The 19,107-nt window shown below is 37.5% G+C and overlaps 1 protein-coding gene across 1 annotated transcript in view; it reads left to right on the forward strand.

Moving 5' to 3' along the window:
* Window positions 1–13,435, forward strand: part of LOC101851955 — a gene marked incomplete in the record, with an annotated part of 60,061 nt that extends 46,626 nt beyond the window's left edge. The window contains 13 exon segments of the mRNA XM_035970230.1: window positions 87–215; window positions 1,384–1,444; window positions 1,885–1,949; window positions 3,657–3,744; window positions 3,989–4,044; window positions 4,461–4,586; window positions 5,058–5,133; window positions 6,195–6,295; window positions 7,540–7,674; window positions 8,230–8,343; window positions 8,886–9,045; window positions 10,646–10,739; window positions 12,431–13,435. Coding sequence (XP_035826123.1) covers window positions 87–215; window positions 1,384–1,444; window positions 1,885–1,949; window positions 3,657–3,744; window positions 3,989–4,044; window positions 4,461–4,586; window positions 5,058–5,133; window positions 6,195–6,295; window positions 7,540–7,674; window positions 8,230–8,343; window positions 8,886–9,045; window positions 10,646–10,739; window positions 12,431–12,597 — 1,372 coding nt within the window.
* Between the last annotated feature and the right edge of the window lie 5,672 nt (window positions 13,436–19,107).

A 19,107-nucleotide genomic window follows, 5' to 3' on the forward strand; every position in this document is an offset into this window, starting at 1 on the left:
CCTCTCTCTCTCTCTCTCTCTCTCTCTCTCTCTCTCTCTCTCTCTCTCTCTTTCAAAATTTATGTACAAGTGATCTCTTGCTTTAGGTGGGACTCAGCCCTGGAGCAGAGAGGGGTTTTGCTGGATGCCGTGAAGGTTGTGGGATATTTAGGCTGTGTTCGAACTCATGGTCTTCTGTTGCAAGCCCTCACCTCATGCTGCGGAGACAGTGCAAGGTATTAATTACGCTTTATTTAGAGCAGGGCTTGTCAATCTTTTTATAGCCAACGCCCTATTTTGCCACGAATTGGAAGCTGAAATTTTCACTATTATTTCTAGGTGGGGTATAAAATACACCTGTCCCAGGTGATCCTCACTGCCCACCCATTTTAGCAAATGTGAAGCATGCTGACAAAATGAGAAACTTCTCGGATTCGAGCCCTATGGAAATAGATACATCACACTTATAGATGAAGTTTTTACTATTTATAAGTATGAAATAATAAAAGGCAAGTATACTTAACACTTTGGCCATCACAAGGCTCCTATAGGAAAAACCTTTGCCATCGAAGGCAAGGGCAGAGTGTTAAAGAATATGGCATCAAAAGAAAATCTACTGATTTTTTTTTACACTTGTGTTGATTTTTGGCCAATATCTCCATTTGTAGCTTGCAAGAAGTTACTCATTTTGTCGGCACGTCTCACAAATTGCTCATTAGTCGTCGATACCGCCTAGGTGGTGAGCAATAATTTAGAGTGACTAGAAGGAAATAATGTTAAGTTGTCCTGGGGTTCAGTGGTAGCATGGACGTGCAACTGAAAGGTTTTAGTTCAAGTCCCTGATGTGATGGGCACCGTCAGTCTTTAGGAAAAAATAATCTGATCTGAGATGGTAAATCGGAATAAGCTGACTGCCCAGGTGAGTTTTTTTTTTCTAAGGTTGTGTGAGCCTTCCTTCAAAAGAGACTCATGATTATGAATGTTCATTTTGACATTTAGAAAAAATGAAAGTTTTAACGGTATTTTTCAGGATGAATGACCTATTCATTGTAGTGTCTAAGGATGTAGTATACATAGAGAGAGATTTTCTTTTGGTCAGAACACAGTGTACTGATTATATGTTATTGTTGTATCGTAAAGAGCTCAGAGCCTGTGTACTTGAATAATAGTAATCGGATTTGAGTGCTATATAAATGCCATTATTATTGGTTGGTTTTATTTCATTATTTAAATGAGGTAGTTGGAGAATAATGTTTGGTAATGACGAGTTTTGCAACTTATGAGGTAGAATTCTCAGTAGTACAATTCATAATAACCATTGTACAATGGTTATTATGAATTGTACAACAGAGAATTCTGGTTCCCTTAACAAAAGCTTTATTCCTGACTTCTGCTCTATTTCAGGGTGTCTGAAATCTGCATCTCTGAAAACTTGATCCGCCATCTTGTCTATTGTCTTGAGCAGGTAAGGGTTATAGCCTTAAAGTCTGTATTGATTCTCGTCAATATAAATTGGCAGACTGCATATGATGAATTGATGAAGAAAAAAATAATTAAAAATTTTCAGTTGATCTCATTCTCTTCAGTTACAAAGGCGTTAATTTGACACTTATCTTCATAATTTTCAGTTTTAATATCTTTACTTATTTCCATCAAATCATTTTCAGTCTTTTTATTGTTTTTCTTAGAATGTTGAGTTTCAGTATTGTTCAGTGAAACTTTTATAACGAGTGTTCGAAAGGACTCTCGAATGTAATAAATTATTCAAGCTTCTATATGACTTTATTGCTCTTTTCAGGATTAGTAATAAAATGAAAATTATCCTCTTATTGAGCGACCTCAGTTACTGCATTATTCGAAACATTGAATTATCGTCTCAAAATTATTTGTTTGGCTTCCCTACAGGTTAGCAGGCCGCAGGTTCAACTGCAAGCTGTGCAATGTGTCACGAAATTACTTAACCAAAAGAGGTCAGTATTTCAGTGCACTAGAGGCGTGTGTTTTAGTCTGTCATGTCATGGTGCTTGGTCCTGGTGCCAAATTTAATTGGTTCAATTAACAGTTAAGAAGAGTTAGCGTATTAAGGTGCGCTCCTTGAGCAAATTTTGTATTATTGTACGTGTAAAAATGACAAACTGCTGGTTGGTTTGAATAGATGCGATTACTCTTTAAATAATCGTGACTGCTTGTATGATGAGGTACTTTAAGCCATAGAGAGAAAGTAGGTCATGTTCGTAAAAGTGTGTTCCTCTGTAATTTTAACTGCACTTAATATGTGCAAAATATGCAAGTTAAAAAGTTTTGTTCATAAACTATTGCAAATATGATATGCTTTATGTTGTCAAACCGACTGTATTTCTGTTTTAGGATCCAAATTTCAATATGCCCACTTAAGATTTGAACTCCTTAAGAAAGCATAGTGTGTTGATGCTTACTGCCCATACCAACTTCCTCTAGAGCTTCCTAAGCTTGACTGTAATGTTTATAATGGTGATAAATATCCATATCTGTCTCTTAGGATGGGAGGTTGGCCTATGTAAACTGTATTTTGTGCTTCAGTTTGTGTGTTGAGGGGGTGGGGGGGGGATATAAATTTACCTCAGAAGTACAAACAATCACATAACTTTGTAATAGTGTGACATTTACTCTTTTTATCCGGGCTACGAGTATACTCGTAACAAGGACCAGTCTGGGCTACGAGTATACTCGGAACAGCGATACGGTCACGTCAAAGAAGCTAGTTCTGCTTGTAATTACCAAAATATAATGCAAATACGGCGATGCTAGCTCTGTCTGAATATTTTAATTTTCCAATGAACAGTGGTTTCTTTGTTTTTGATGGGTGTAGAAGCTTGAAAGATGTCTCAAAAACGCACATTCACAACCGACGAAGTACTTTTTGAATTGGCGCTGGGTTGTGAGGGGGAATGATACTAATTTGATGAAAGTGACTCTGAAATAAGTGCCGTAAATTCTGTTGTGGATGATAAGAAACAGGACTTAGACTCAACTAATAGCGATTCAGATCATGGTGAAGGGGCCAGTACTGGAATTTGTGCTCGATGGGTAGGGCTAGATCTAGATCTATAAAATCCAATGGGACGTCGTGGGTGCGGCAATCAGGGTCAAGTTCAAGGGTGGAATACACTTCAAAATCTACTTTGTGCAATTAGTGTAATTCCTAACCACATACATTTAAAAAAACAACAACATTCAATTTCTAATATAACTGCCAAATTTCCTTAAAACCTTAGAGTAAATGTAAGAATTATAGTACTTTGAACTATACGCACTGACTTCCGACTCATACGGCGCGGCGGCCCCAGGACTGGTACAGAGTCCGTGGGGGTACGGCTAGGATAAAAAGAGTTAATGAGATCAAATTACTAATCTAGTGACTGTTTATTGTCTTACCTGTCAGACTAATAGTTTCAAAAGAGATGTTTTATTAATACAGTCCCCAGCAATTTCGATGATATACAAGTGGACTGTGTGCCTTTTTGGATGCACATATCTTTGTGAAAAGCTCTCCGCCGCCATGAACCGTAATTTACAGATCCAAACTTACTGATAAGTATCTTCAAGCCGTACTGAGGTTCTCATTTTTTTCACTTTACCCTGACAGTTTTGAAAGGAGCTGTTGCTGTGTAACCATACCTTCGTTCTTGTCTCCTCAGCTTTGTTGAAGCTTGCAGCTCAAGTCAGTTGGAAAATACTCTGTCGGAACTTCTCAAGAGACACCAAAAATTGACCCTCGAAGAAGAGGTAAGTTAACGATGAGATAAATTAATTTTCTTTGCTTTTGAAAGGTTAGCAGCTATGGGAATAGAAGTCATCAGGAGTCTATCTTTTGCATCATATTTATTTGTTAAACAGAGGTAAATTTTTCTTTTGATTTTGCTCTGTGATTTATTGCATTGTTGTTAGGTGCTCAGCATTTTATTTCACCAAACATTTTTTGTGAATTGTTTGTAGATCTAACAACTGGTTTTTATTTTATTTTTATCAGATGGTAAAATATGTTTGCAAGGCATCAGCGCAGCTTGTCCAGTGTTCTGACAGTGGGTAGGTTGATCTCATTCTGTCCATGTACACAATATTTCTCTTTATGAAGAATACATGTCAAAGATGCTCATTAAGCACTTTTTTCAGTGCCTCAGTCAAAAAAGTAATGATAGTATAAGACATTTGTGTAACACTCAACCCCAATTAGAAAACACAGGCTTTTAGGGCTTAACAAGTACAATAGCAATGCCAAATGTGTGTGATTAATCTAAAAACAGTAATGTCTTGAGCATTGGTCATAATTTAACGAAAACTCTATGTGTTCTTACTTTTGCAACAGCTTAAACACCTATGAAGTTCCTGGTGTCTTTTTCTACCTCACACAATGACAACGATATAAAAGAATAAAGCAGATTTTTGGACTTGTTAGTTTAATAGAAATAACTTTGTTTATGAGTTGTTTTTTTATGTACCAGGGTCTGCCAGGAGCTAAAGACTTTGGAAGTGGTAGATCTGATCTGGTCGTCGGTGCCGATGTGTACGAGTGATGACGAGAGGGAACCCTGGCTAGAACTCTTGGGTGCCCTGGCACAGTGCAAGAGGTGTATACATAGTGATAAAAATTACAGTCATAATCATAATCATTATCGTGACAATAATGTTTTACAGCAGAAAGAATACTGGAGACTTGAATTTAGTTGTTCGTATTAAATCAGATTATGATCCTAATCATAATAATAATATATGAATAGAGTAATAATGACAACAAAATGTTAAAACATACTTTTTCTCAACTGCATCCTTTCATGTGGACCAATACAAAAGGCACTTAAATTTGGCAAACACTCATGTGGTTAAAGTGTTTATGTCTCGCAGCCAGTTTCAGGGGAATCAGTTATTTCATTTTCTTGTAAAAAATATCTTTAGGGACTTTGATTGTTTGTACCCAAATCCATTGATATGTTATGTTAATTTTTGTCATCTTACATTCTCCAGCTCTTTTATTGTGTAGAGAGGCTTCTATCAACTGCCAGAACATATTGATATTTTAACCTTGTTTTGTCTTTCTTCAGCGTCCATCCGTTCATTCTGCGGGAAGGTTTCCTTGGTGTACTGCTTGGTCTCTTGAGCAACCTAATGTCTCCAAAGGTAAATGAGATGTTTGAAAATGTAGAAAGTGAAAGAAAGAGTCTTTTAGTTCTTGATAAATAGTTTTAGTTTTGTAGTAGAAAGGGCGAAAAGGGAAGCTTTTTCTTCACACTACATTGCAAGACTGTTTGTTTGGTACTTATAATATGTGAGGCATCACAGTGAAATCAGGCGCTCGTCAAAATAATGAAATGAAAGGTTTGGGCATTTTTTCTGCCTGTTTGGCAATTTTTTTCAAATTTTTGTTTATTAGCTCAACACTTTTTGTATCAATTAAAAAATACATTTTTGTGTGGATTTCACTGAAAAAGGTTGAGTAAAAATACAAATAATTTAAATTTTCAGTTTCCAATGGCTTTCAAACTTTGGAAATAACCAAAGTTTGCTGCCGTTTTCTTGCTAATTTTACCTGTGAGACCAGGTGACCCCCACTTTTTCAATTGCAAATATTTCGACTTCTATTCAAGATAGATTGGTATTTTTTTCATCAAAAGACGGGCAAATATACAAGCTTTAAGATGATAACAATAACGCCACATGCCCAAAAATTGACAAGCGTCTGATTCCGCCGTGTCATGACATGTATAAACAGAAGTGAAATGATTTGGAGACTATACGAGTGCTTAAAAGTGATGTCTAACTTTCAGGTAAGAAAAAATTAAATCTGATACAGATGACCAATTTCCACATTTTGTGCATCTTCTGGAAAACAACTATGGCTTTTTTGTCTACAATGGAGCCTGTAGAAGGAATGGTTTTTGAGTTTTAGTAACAAGTTTCACATTCTACTTCAACATTTTGTTTATATTTTTAGACCAAAACTTTTCTTTGTTCTCAGTGTCTGTACCGCATTGCCCTTCACTAATTGACCTTTATTATAATAATGATAATGATTATAATAATGTTGATAAGAATAATGATAATAACTTTTATATCATCCATTGCCATGCTCTACAGGATGCTCTATGCGCTTTACACAGCTATTACCAACCTTTATAATGTTTGATTTTTGTTTTACTTTCTCGTATGAATCAAACAACCACCTTCCCCTCCTTCCCCAGTGCCTGTACCACATGCTGTCCACCCTGCAGTGTCTGGTCTACGACAACAGGAAGAACAAGCGAGTCCTACTGGAACACAAGCTGCTTATCATCCTGAACGAGTAAGTGGCAGATGACTTCAGTTCTCTTCGATTTTTTAAGAAATTGCATACTATACAATTTGAATATATACATGTATTTATGTAACTCTGAAAAGGTCTGAGATAAATTCCTGCTCATGGTTGAAAGATGCATCTAATGTGATAAGTGTGTAATTTTCAGCTTTATTTTTCTCTTTATATTGAATTTTAATAAGTGTAATATGATTCAAATTCTATGTATGTGTAAACCTGCATATGTTTTTACCATTCCTGTACGACCAAGAACAATTTCGCACTGGGATAATAAAGTATCATCTTATCTTATGTAGAGGTTTTTTTAAACAGATTTAGTGAGTCTTGTGGCACCTGCAACACAAATAGGTCATATAAGTGCTGAAAATTAGAAGTGTTACTAGAGAGTAGCATTTTAAGAAAAGGAGGAAAGATACGGACGATGGATGGTGTAAAACTTTTACTAGAATTAAATTCTTATGTTCCTGTCTGTCTGTCTTACTTATTCCCTGTTATGGTTATTATGTTGAGATGCTTTTCCTTTCTCCCACAAACCTTGCGATGTATGATTTACTCAAAATTCAAATATTGGGACTTTCAGTATCTTGAGGTGTGAAGAGTTCCTCCTTTTTTTAAATGTTACTTTCAAGTAACACCTCTAATCTTCAGCATTGATATGACCTGTTAGTGTTGCAAGTGCTGTAAAATTTTTACTGCAAGTTGACTAAGTCAACTAAACTAGGTGGGTGGTTTGCGGGTGCTCTGGTGTGGTTTGCTTCTTCTTTCCTAACAAACATCTATCATCCTTATCTCCCCTTCTTCTTTTTTATGTTTGTTACTCTCTTGTAACACCTCTAATCTTCTGGCACTCATATGACCTTATGCAGTTGCGAGCGCCGTAAAACCTCTACTAAAACAAACAAACAAACTAAACTAGCTTTTTTTACTCAAGAAAAGACATACAAATTACTCAAAACTCAAGTATCTTTAACTGCCTATGTGATGTAGTGGTCAGACGTTTCACTGTTGGTGTGCAGGAGACACGAGCTCAATCCCGGGTTGGGGAGAAAATTTTTGTGGAGTATCTCAGTCTTTCTACTGAGATGTTGTATCCCTCTCAGCCTGGATTGGCCCTGACAGGCGAGGTTGGAAGCCCACCGCCTAAATGATTAAAATTTTGTTGGTGATGGTGTAAAAATACCTACTGTACTTTAAAGAAAGATTTTCAACGACCTCTTACGTGTGACTTTCAGTATGTTGGACCGCGGTCTGAAGAGCCCGACCTTGGAGCAGTGCCAGGAGCTACAGGCGGCCATGACCTTACAGCTGCCGCAACAGGAGGTCCTGGCAGGGGTACCCGCACACAGATCTGACGCTGTGGACAAAGCGTACGGGGCTAGACTATACCATTTCTTTCCCTATGTCTTTTTCTCTCTGTCTCTATCTTTCTTTTTTTCTGTCTGTTTGTCTCTTTCTCACTCCCCACCTGTCTGTCTGTGTCTGTCTGTCTGTCTGTCTGTCTGTCTGTCTGTCTGTCTGTCTGTCTCAATCTGTCTTTTTTACTCTCCCTCTCCCTCTCCCTCCCTCTCTCTCTCTTTCTCTCACTCTCTCTCTCTCTCTCTCTCTCTCTCTCTCTCTCTCTCCCTCTCCCTCCCTCCCTCCCTCCCTCCCTCCCTCTCCCTCCCTCCCTCCCTCCCTCCCTCCCTCTCCCTCCCTCCCTCCCTTCACATTCTTGTGGTTATCGTCATACTGTGTTCAGTGTAAAAATTAAAGAACAGATCTCTGTTGTCTTATTCACAAGCCTGCCAACTGTCCTGACGTTCTGATGTTATAACGTTGGACATCTCTGATTGAGTTTTTGAAAAAAGTTGGCAAGCCTGTATATATTTAATTACCAGGTATGTGTATGTGCTTTCTTCTTATGTTTCTCTTTGTGTTCTCAGGGTCTCACCTCACGTGACGTGGATAGAGAATTGCTTCAGGGTGGTGCTTACAGTGAGCATAAGGAATGCTTCCATAAACGATTTTCATATCTACCCAAACAGAATCTTTGTCAGGTAGTTTTTCTGGCAGCATTTTGTCTTCGAAATGTTCTCCATGTGTCTCAGTTTTTGTTTTAGAGTTTTTCGGCTCTTGCATCACAAATTGGTCATATTAATGCTGAAAATTAGAGGTGTGGCTAGAGAGCAACATACAAAGAAAAGGAAAAGGGGAGATAAGGATGAGAGATGTTTGATATGAAACAGATGTGTCTTGAGTGATCAAGGTTTTAAAAAATGTTTGATAAAGCTATGGCTTCTCAGACTTAATTTCAACACAATGATGAAAAATGTGTACAAAGTGTATTAGTTTTCTCCGAATTGTTTAAGATCATGAGGTTTGGAGTTGGAGCTTGAAGTTTGGGTGAAAATTAAATACTGTAATATTTTTTAAGTGAATTAGTTTGGAATGCAGTGATAGCGTAAATTTAAAAAAAACAATTATTTTAGTAGACATAATATATCATTGTTTTGTTTCTGAATACTTTTCTAATGCTGGTTTCAGATTGATGAAAATGAAGACAGGAAAAATTGATAGTCTCATTCTATTTCAATATCAGTGCCTGGTCGGAGGGAATCTTGTACGAACTGGACTGGGAACTTTTTAGTAACATCTTGCCGAACAAGAGCACAGTCAAGCCATGCCCTGGCCAAACAAATCTTTTCCTACGCAAAGAAATAAAGGGAAAGTGGGGACGCTTGCTTAAGCAGAAGATAAAGGTGAGTAAAAATGTGTTTCGTGCCATGATCTTGATACTTTCTTATGTGTCAAAGATGTTTCGAGCGGAGGTTCATTGATGGTCCCCAAGGACTCTAGGAGACAGTACACTACCCAAGAATCACAGCATTCTATCTGCTCAGCACCTAGTTTTGAGAAGTATGACACCAAAATTTTGAGTTTCATATATCAAGCTTGTTTGAAAACAATTCTTTGAATATCTTGATAACTTGGTTCTGACATCATGGTCTCAGTAACTCAAAATGTCCAAAAATGTTGGATAGAACTTTGTAATTCTAAGGTAGTGATTATGTATTGTGTGCTTACTTAACCGATTGATCAACGAAATTTACTGTCATTGCATCATGTAACCCAAAACAGAATTCATTGTACTTTCCATCCAGTTATGTGCTATTTCTTTGCCTGTATTAAATCATATTATTGTAGGCTGTTAAGACATTTTTGTAGGCTCAGATCTTTGCAAAATGAATAATAGTATCTTTTCAAGTTTGCCATGTAATCAGATTTTGTGTTTTTGGTTATCGTTAACTCTTTAAGCCCTGAGTTTTTTCTACAGTCACCTAAACCTAGTGCACTATGTCTCATTATAACCCCAAAAGCTTGCCTCCCACTTCTAAATAGCGGAAACAAAGGCTTACTCATTTCTAAAAAACTTGGTTCAGGAATAGTTCCGAAGAACAAGCAAAAACTAGCACTAAATTAAACGAAACAGTTGTCACTAGTACTGGACGTAGCGTATGATAGAGCTCAAGGTTATTACCGCTGGACGCTCCCAGAGAGTTAATAGATATCCAAGCAGTTGCTGTAAATATTTTAAAAAGGAAATATTTCATTCTCTAAGATTGGGGGGGGGAGAAAAAGACTTGAAATTTTTCTCAGGACACTGTAATGTCAGTATAAGGTAAAGGATTCTTTGACCCCCCCCCAAAACCTAAGTTGGTTTCGATATTTATGTGGCTTGCACTGTATGCTTCCCTGCAAGTTGAGATTGTTTTAGAATGCCATCAGGTCTGCTGAGATTGTACAGCACATAGAGCTTGTTGTTGAGTAGGACTTTGTGCTATACAAATATGAGTTAGCGTGGTGAAATCAGGCGCTCATCAAAATAATGAAATTGAAGAAATCGGCATTTTCCGCGAACTTTGCAATTTCTATTAAAATTTTGTTTTTTGGTCCAGCACCTCTTATATCCATTTAAGAACACATTTCTGTGTGGATTTTTCTGGGAAAAAAATTGATTAAAGGCACTAATAATGTAAATTTTGAGTTTCCAAAGACTCCAATATTATGGCGGCCTTTTTCTTGTTAATTTTACCTCTGAAACTAGGCGACACCTCCCCCCCCCCCCCCCCCCACCTCCTTTAATCACAAACATCTCCACTTCCATTCAGGATAGATGGCTGTTTTTTTTCGTCGAAGTAAGAAAAGTGAACTAATTTTAAGATGATTCCAATAACTCCACATGCCCAGTACTTGATGAGGGCCTGATTCCACTGCACCATGACACAAATGCTATTTCTTATTTGTTATTCTTTATATGCTGTCTCTGTAACTAAGAACATTGCTCCTATGGCTCTACAGCCTCCGTGCCTCAGTCTTGATTTTGAGAAGGTCTACGACAGCGATGAAGAGGAAGTTGATGATGATGATGCGGTACATCTTGCAAAAGAGAAAGGTGAGGAGATTGTGGAAAAAATTTCTTGATGGTGAGCTTTGAGGAAAGTGATAATCGTAACTTCTATGTTGTGGAAAATTGTACTCTGCAAATGTTTCTTATGCCTGCTAGCGGTCTCACTCATATATTTCCCTTGTGAGTGATCTTTCATGTTCTCTTGATATTACGTCTGTGTCTGTCTTGTTCTCTTTATCAGTTTCTGATCTTTTATAATCTACAGATGTACTCATATAGCTATCTCTCTGTCTTTCATGTTATCTTTATTAATTTGTCTGTCTTTCAACTTTTAGATGTTACCACTATCCAATACCCACAGGGGTGGCCTAATTGGAAAATATAAGTTTTTAGTGTGATAGTTGTCAAATTATGTCACAGGATGTTTGTATAAGTAATTGCTGAAATTATTAGTGTCTGTATTGCTTTTACAAACTCTTTCAGTGCTGATGCACATGTCAAATGTGGGTGGTTGGAAGACGCTCTGGTGTGATTTGCTCTTTATTTCCTATCAAACATCTGTAGTCCTTATCTCTCCTTTTTTGTGTGTCTTCTTACTCTCTTGTAACACCTCTCATCCTCGACACTTATATGACTAATTGTGTTGTAGTGCTGTAAAACTCTTACCAAAACAAAGTGAACTCATTCAAGTAATTATTTAGCCCCTTTGCTGTCTTATGATGTTTGGTGGTAAGTCAAGAAAAAATGAAATTTTTTCACTTTTTGCTGTTCAATGAATGTCATGGAATTGGCAAAATTTGCTGTTCCTAGTTGCCTATAAGATGTGACTCTAATCTGTCGGGATGGAGATTTAGCCCCAAGCACTGCATTGATTCATTCTTGGGGGAAAAAATGGCATATCGGTTCCGAATTTATTAGTATTATTTTACTGCTAGGTTTGCAAGCGATTTGTAAACACAGGTGATGTCTTGCAGATGAAAGTGTGTTCTCGCAATGCATAAACACAAAAATGTCATATAAAAGCAGGGATGCCAAATGTCAGTTTTTTCTGGGGGGTTTTCACTTGCAAAGGAAAGGGGAGAGGTAAGAGAGAATATGTTTTTGTTTGCTCATTTAAAAGCTTTACAAGGTTCGGTTTAAGTGAGATGTGATGCTCTGCTCATTTTCAGTTTTAAAAAAATAAATCATTTGGCATCCCTGTAAAAGGCAGCAAATTGCATTTTTTGACTGGGGATATAAGGACTGACGAAAGTGACACATTCAAAGACCTGAGATCCGAATATGGTTTAAGTGCGCCATATCTATAAAGCGAGTTCACTACACTTAACACTGAGATGATGAGACTGAGGTACTTGCAAATGGCCTAAGTGGAAAATTAGTGCTGACAGGAATGCCGCACACCCCTTGGCAAGGAAGGGCTTAAAATACGATTAGGAAAGACGCTTTTATTGCTTCCTGTAGAGGTGCCTATTTTATAATGGAATGATTGATCCATACATGAATTATTAACTATAGTTTATCATGCACATAATGAACATGCACATAACAGACAGATTTTCAGGTCTGTAATTTTTCCATATGCATGGTACATGTATATTCTTTGTATTTAAAAACCTTGATAACAAAATTCTTACTTAATGAAAAGATTTTGGCATCACACCAATTTCGCTATATACATCATTACATGTTAGACTGTATCCCTGTCAGGTCAATTCCACCTGTATCTTTATTTGTAGGTTCCTTTGCTGGCGTCCCACGGGTGCGCATCCCAAAGCCACACCTGTGTGACAGTGATGAAGAGAGCAGCGATGCGCTAGTCATTTACAGCAACAGTGATGACGAAGAGCCAGTGATTGACATGGAGTCTTTCTTGCGAGATAACAACTACCTGCAGGGCCAATGACCTCACCGCTTAGAGGTGCTGTGTGTGTGATTATGAGTGTGGTTTTTTTCGAGAGAGAGAGAGAGAGGGAAGGAGAGGGAGGGAGGAAGACAGAGAGAGAGAGTTTATACCTTGTTTACATTTGATGAATAAAAATGTAATACTGAAGGAGTGTTATCAAATATCTGATGAACATGATTTTACTTATACATGTAATTAGGCCATACATGAATTTTACTTGTATTTCAAGTGCTATGCTTAATTTTACATGCTTTATCCATTCGAGGGCTGAGTGGAATTATAATGGAAATGAGGCAGCTGGTTTCCAATATTGGGCTTTTTTTGTTTATCTGAATCTGTACCATTTGTCTTTTTTTTTCTCTTTACAAGTTTCAATCGAAATCTAGGAGAACATTTCTATTACTTTTTTCTTCACAAACTTTGAGAATGAAATGTTTCCTTTAAACACTGATAGGTATCACACCAAACTTGAAAAGCTACTTTTAATCATCTTATAAAGATCTGAACGCACAAAAACCTTCACGGCATACAATAATGTGATTTATTAATACAAACAGTGGAATAGTGCGTTACTAGATTAAAAGTACAATGAATGCTGTTGTGTTATATGATGCTGGGGCAATCAACCTTTATGATCAATTGGCTAAATAAGCACATGGTAAATGCTGTTTTTCAGAATCCTCTGAGTCAATCGATGAATCTTTTTTTTTTTTGTACATGTTTTACGACTTTCGCAATGACAAGGTCACCTGAGCGCACGGTACGTGTTAAACATTTTCAGTTAGTGGGAAATTTTGAATTTTACCCTGGTTGCGGCCGAAGCCTACTCTTATGGATTTTGGACCACCAAGGGATCTTTAACGTGCGCAACTTGCACATGGGACCTCTGAGATATTTCGCCCTTGTCTGAGAAGGCTAGGTCTTTCCTACCATAAGATCAGGGGTGTGGCTGAAAGACAGCAGTAAAGAGCCAAGGAGTAGCAGTAGAAAGGCTGCAGAAAGAGTCAGGAGCCCAGAGGAGGGTCAAAAGAGGTGAGGGGGTGGGGCAGAAAGTAGAAACGAAAGCAGACAACAGAACATTGTTAGAGAGTAGGAAAGGATGTGAAAGGAGAAAATTTTAGTTTAGAAAATTTTCCGTCACTCTCCAGATTTGAACTCCTGACCTATGGAATGAGAGGCTAACACCTTAAACTGTTGCCCACTAGAGCCCCCTGAATGAATCTCTGCTCCCAATGTCTTTTGAACATAAGACAGCATCGAGACGACTGTAGAAACATTTTTACCCCCCTTTTCCAACTGTCGATACATTTGTATAAATTGATCAACGACTTCCTGCTTTTCATTTTCAATACACTTTTGTCTTGTATATTTGTCTTCTCGGTGCTATTGGTAGCTTGTCATTTCCAAAACTCAGTTTTCTTGTTTTTTATTGTATCTTCTCAATGAAGAAAGATTGTGTCTTTTTCTTCCTGATTGAAATTGTATGACCAAATTATTTGTGTACAGTGGGAAAGGTATCCATTAGGCTTTGGAATACCTGCTTTGATTGGGTGCTGTTGTAAATATTTTATGCCTCTATCAGTATTTTGTGGGTGGTTTTTAGGATGCCTCTTGTCGATGCTGCTTCCTTACTTTCCCTTTTTTGTGTCTATCTATATTTTGTCTTGCCTTTTCCTGCTCCTCTGTATCTCAGACTTATAGACATAACTGACATCGTGTAAGAGGCGGGCTGCTTCGACCCTGATCTGTATCCGATGTGATACATTCCAGCTAGAAAGAGATACTGCGTAATCCACTTATATCAACAGCCGATGTACCAGCATTTTGACCTATTGACATATTTTCCAATTACGAAATTTTTCCTTAAGTATCTTCACTGAACAATTTCTCTTATATTGACTTTTTTTTGGCCCACTCTGCTTTTACAACATGCTTCCTGGGTACCAGGCGAAGCCCACGAACATCAATGGGGGAAAAAGCCATGCTAACGGTCAAGGCTTTAGTTTTTCACCAAGTCCGCAAACCCGCCAAGTAACCTTTATATAGACACACCAGGCCTTGGAAGGTCATTTAGGGCATATACAGCGTAGTCTCCAACACAGTACAGTGCCTCACTGTGTAGTGTAAGAATCAAGGGAAGGAACCAGCTTAAAATTTAAAAAGTTGTGTTATCTTTTTACCGCCGACCTCCCCTTGTTTTTCCTCTTTGTCTTTTATATTTTCAGGTATGGACATTTTTATATATCGACATCAAATCCTCTTCCTAAAGCATGTTGATATAAGCGGATTATACTGCACCGTACTAATAGAAAATGTCTTCCCCACCTTGGACTCAAACTCATGTTCCTTGAACTTGCCTCTGGTGACACCATCAGATAATTTAGGAGGCAGGCTGCTTCTGCGTTAGCTATTGGGGCCAATCATCGTTTCCTCACTTGGGAATCAAATCCACTCACTTTGTATGTGATGTAAAAGGCTCTTATGTTACACCACAGGCATAGATCTGGCCGCTTTTTTGCCTCTGCAAAATTTAGGTATTGCTTTTAATGAGAGGAAGTGTGAAAATTGTCTTTGTGTTCTGTCTTTGGGTCCTGTAGAGTCCCCCTACAGAACAAGTTGATGAAAATTACTCCTATATTTTTCTGGAAAGTGGATGAAAAGAATACATCTATGCTTAACTCTTGGCTTGATTTCTAATGCCTCAGAAGTTATTACATCAAAAAAGGGACTCTACCCTTTTTACCCCTGTGGAATAATTTCACGAATTGAAGGTGGGTCTGTGGACGTACAAGCCTCTCTTTTGTGGTTTATGTAGTCTTGTAACCAACTAGATCAAGAGCATTATACTTATAAAATCCGTGAAACAATGTGCGAGGGTGTGTTCTGCTTCTTATAAGATCTCTGTGAAGTGAACATTCTTTATCTACTTAATCTGCTGTGTGACTCAGGGAATGCTTGTTCAATGAGAAAGTGAAACTTTGTGCACATTTTAGAGAATACTTGTAGCTACTGTTTCCATTATGCATATTATCAAGATTCCCCTGCAGTTGGATATGATTTGAATAATTTATTACTTTTAAACCGTGTGGTTCATTTTTGTACACATTTTTTTGTTGAACTTGTTGATATACAATCAATTCCTCTTGCTCCCATGTTGCAATAAAAGAATTACATTTGAAAAGTTTTAATGAATTCTTTTGGGTTTTTTGTTTTAGTAGAGGTTTTACGGCGCTCGCAACTGCATAAGGTCATATGAGCGCCAAGGGGTGGATGTCACAGAGAAGTCCTTAGAGGGAATCAGACTTACTGTGCTCACCTCTCTAGATTCAACTGCACAAAGTCTGCTTCCACTGTCAAGGCACCCAGGATATAGCAGGTCCCTAGAGTGTGACAAACATTCAAAAGAAGTAGAGGAAAAATGATGATCGTGCATAAGGATTAGGAAAGAAAAAGCTGCAGTTCCCTGTTGGAATTCAGGCACAGTTATGAGCATGACATCGATGAATCAGTCCATTTACATTTCTACTGTGCATAAGAACAGGTTAATGTCCCCCTTTGGGAATAATGAATTCTTATGAGTGAGTGATTTGGGGATGCTACTTTTAGATGCTGCAATTTTTCAGTCAAATTTGTTTACTTCTTCTATATATGGATTATTGCGCTATATTTAAAGGGTTCCAAAACAACTAGTTTTTAGTTTATACATTTATCTTCAGCTTGGATATTTGTTTTAATAATAATGAATGGTACATGTACTGTACATAGTCTTTTATTACTTCCTTACAAAACTTACATGCCTGCAGACGTAACTATAGTTGAACCTTATTTGATAGCCACCTGTCCAAGACAATCATCTGCAATAACAACCACTTCCCACTTCCCCATTGCATTAATAAAAATTTGAGGCATCGTGGTGAAATCAGGCGCTCGCCAAAATAATGAAATCAAAGAAATCTGCTTTTTACATTTTTTTTTACTGATGGGCAATTTTTTTCCATAATTTTCTTTTTTTGGCTCAACACCTTTTATCTTTTTTTTATGTCCTTTTAAAAACATTTTTGTGTGGATTTATCTGAAAAACTGATTGAAGGCACAAAAATGAAACATTTTCAGTTTCTAAGGACTCTCAGGCGATGGAAGTTACCATACTCTGACGGCCATTTTCTAGCTAATTTTTCCTCTGAAACCAGGCTACCCTGACCTTCTTTAATGGCAAATATTTCGACTTCTATTCAACATAGACGGATATTTCTTTCCCTATCAGGAAGGCAAATGAACAGACTTAAAGATGATACCGATAACCCTATATGTCCAAAAATTTACATTGCCTGATTCCACAACATCGTGACTAAACAAAATTATAATGACACTGCCCAAGACATCCACCTGAGTAGGCTTGAAACAACGACTTGTCTCCTTGACAATGGGTGGCAGTCTTGGACAATGTTGTCTGCATTTTCATGTAATTGCACCTTTAAAAAAAACTTGGTAACGGCTGGAAGGAAAGCAATTAATGTAGATCTTAGTCTCCTATTTACCTTATGGGTGTGATGCTGGTCTATTGCAGTTGCAGGTTTCTTGTTTTGAGAAAGATGGAAGTGGGAAAATTCAGAAAATATTTTACTTACTCAATAATACTGTTAGAGCCTGACTCATCGTTGAAATTTCTTCATAGACGGTAAACTAAAAAAAACCTAAAATCCAGTTTCGAAAATCAGAAATAAACTACCATACGGTCGCTTTTAAGCACAATGGGGGCTATCCCGAAAAACGCTGTTTTGAGAAAAATCGAAGGTAAAGTGTTTAACCCTTGTTCAGTTTCTTTAAAAGACAAGGACAGTTTTCTCCATAACCAAACAAATACACAGACCAATTAAACCAAACTTCTCCTATCGGTAGGGCAATGCCCACTTTTGGTGCAGGTCAAGATTTTTGGAAACCCCAAAATCGGGGTTAGCCCACTTTTCCTTGAAAGCCACCAAACACCGTATCAAAATGTGTTCAGTCTCGTAACATGAAACAACTCGATGTCTCATCTTTTAAATCGGATATAAACTTCGTTCTCAGCTCTACGCCTGACACCTCTGTCGATCAATTCTCTTCAGTTCTGCGCAATGCATTGGACAAACATTCCCCTGTAGTCACTCGTAACATCTCACCAAGACCAGCATCTCCGTGGTTTACTCTCGAGATCAAAGAGGCCAAAAAACAACGAAGGAAAGCGGAGAGACAGCTTAGAAAGACAGGCCTCCACGTCCACAAACAGATTTTGGCAACTGAACGTAACAACGTCAACACCCTGATTGAAAACAACAAGAGACAATTCTATCTTAACAAATTTCAAAGTGCAAACTCCTGCAAGGAACTTTTTCGATTATCTGATCAATTATTAGGAAGGGAGAATTGTACACGGTTTCCACCTGAAACTGATAAAGAACTTTGTTGTAATTTTCTGCACTTTTTCAATGATAAAATTGAAAGAATAAGAACTGATTTAGACTCTGATATGTTAGATGTAAATACAAATATAGTTGTTGATGAAAATCTTGCAATTATGAACAAATCAAAATTGAGTGAATTTAAAGTGGTATCAGAGAAAGATGTCATTAAGTATATCAAAGAGTCCCCCGCTAAAACATGCGACTTAGACCCAATACCCACTTCATTGTTAGTTACGTGCATCGAAGATCTCGCACCATATGTTACTCGTTTTATTAATATGTCACTCACCACTGGAATCGTACCTGATCTTTTCAAATAAGCCATTGTAAAACCTTTACTTAAAAAATAAGGTCTTGATGAAAACGACATGAGAAATTTTAGGCCAGTTTCCAATCTAAACTTTTTATCAAAAATCCTGGAGAAAATCGTTTTGTGTCAAGTTCAACAACATCTAAAGGCCAATGACATGGAAGAACCTTTTCAATCTGCTTATAAAAGGCACCACAGTACGGAAACCGCTCTTTTAAAGGTATCATCAGATGTTTTAAATGAAATCGATAATAAAAAAAGTCTGTGTTTTGGTTCTGCTTGATTAGTCAGCGGCGTTCGATACCATCGACCACGAAATTTTACTAGAGAGATTGGAAAAGTCATTTCTACCATCAGGTACTGTTCTAATGTGGTTTAAATCATATCTAGACAATAGATTTATGTCAGTGAAAATTGGCAATGATGTGTCAGATAGGTTACCTCTAAAATACGGAGTTCCTCAGGGTTCGGTCCTTGGTCCTGTCATCTTTACAATGTACACGCAAAGTCTATCATCAATAATTTCTTTATATGCCCTCAATTACCATCTTTATGCAGACGATACACAGCTGTATGGATTCACTACAACTGCCAATGTACACAATCTCATAGATAGAATCGCCAGATGTATCAATGATATAAGAAAATGGATGTTCAAGAACAAATTAAAATTAAATGAGGATAAGACCGAAATATTATTTCTTCGTAGCAGCGCATGCAATGAAATCGACAATATCAGAATAAACATCAATGGCCACG

This window comes from Aplysia californica, unplaced genomic scaffold, assembly GCF_000002075.1.
Source record: "Aplysia californica isolate F4 #8 unplaced genomic scaffold, AplCal3.0 scaffold00239, whole genome shotgun sequence".
In the NCBI taxonomy this organism is placed as follows: domain Eukaryota; kingdom Metazoa; phylum Mollusca; class Gastropoda; order Aplysiida; family Aplysiidae; genus Aplysia; species Aplysia californica.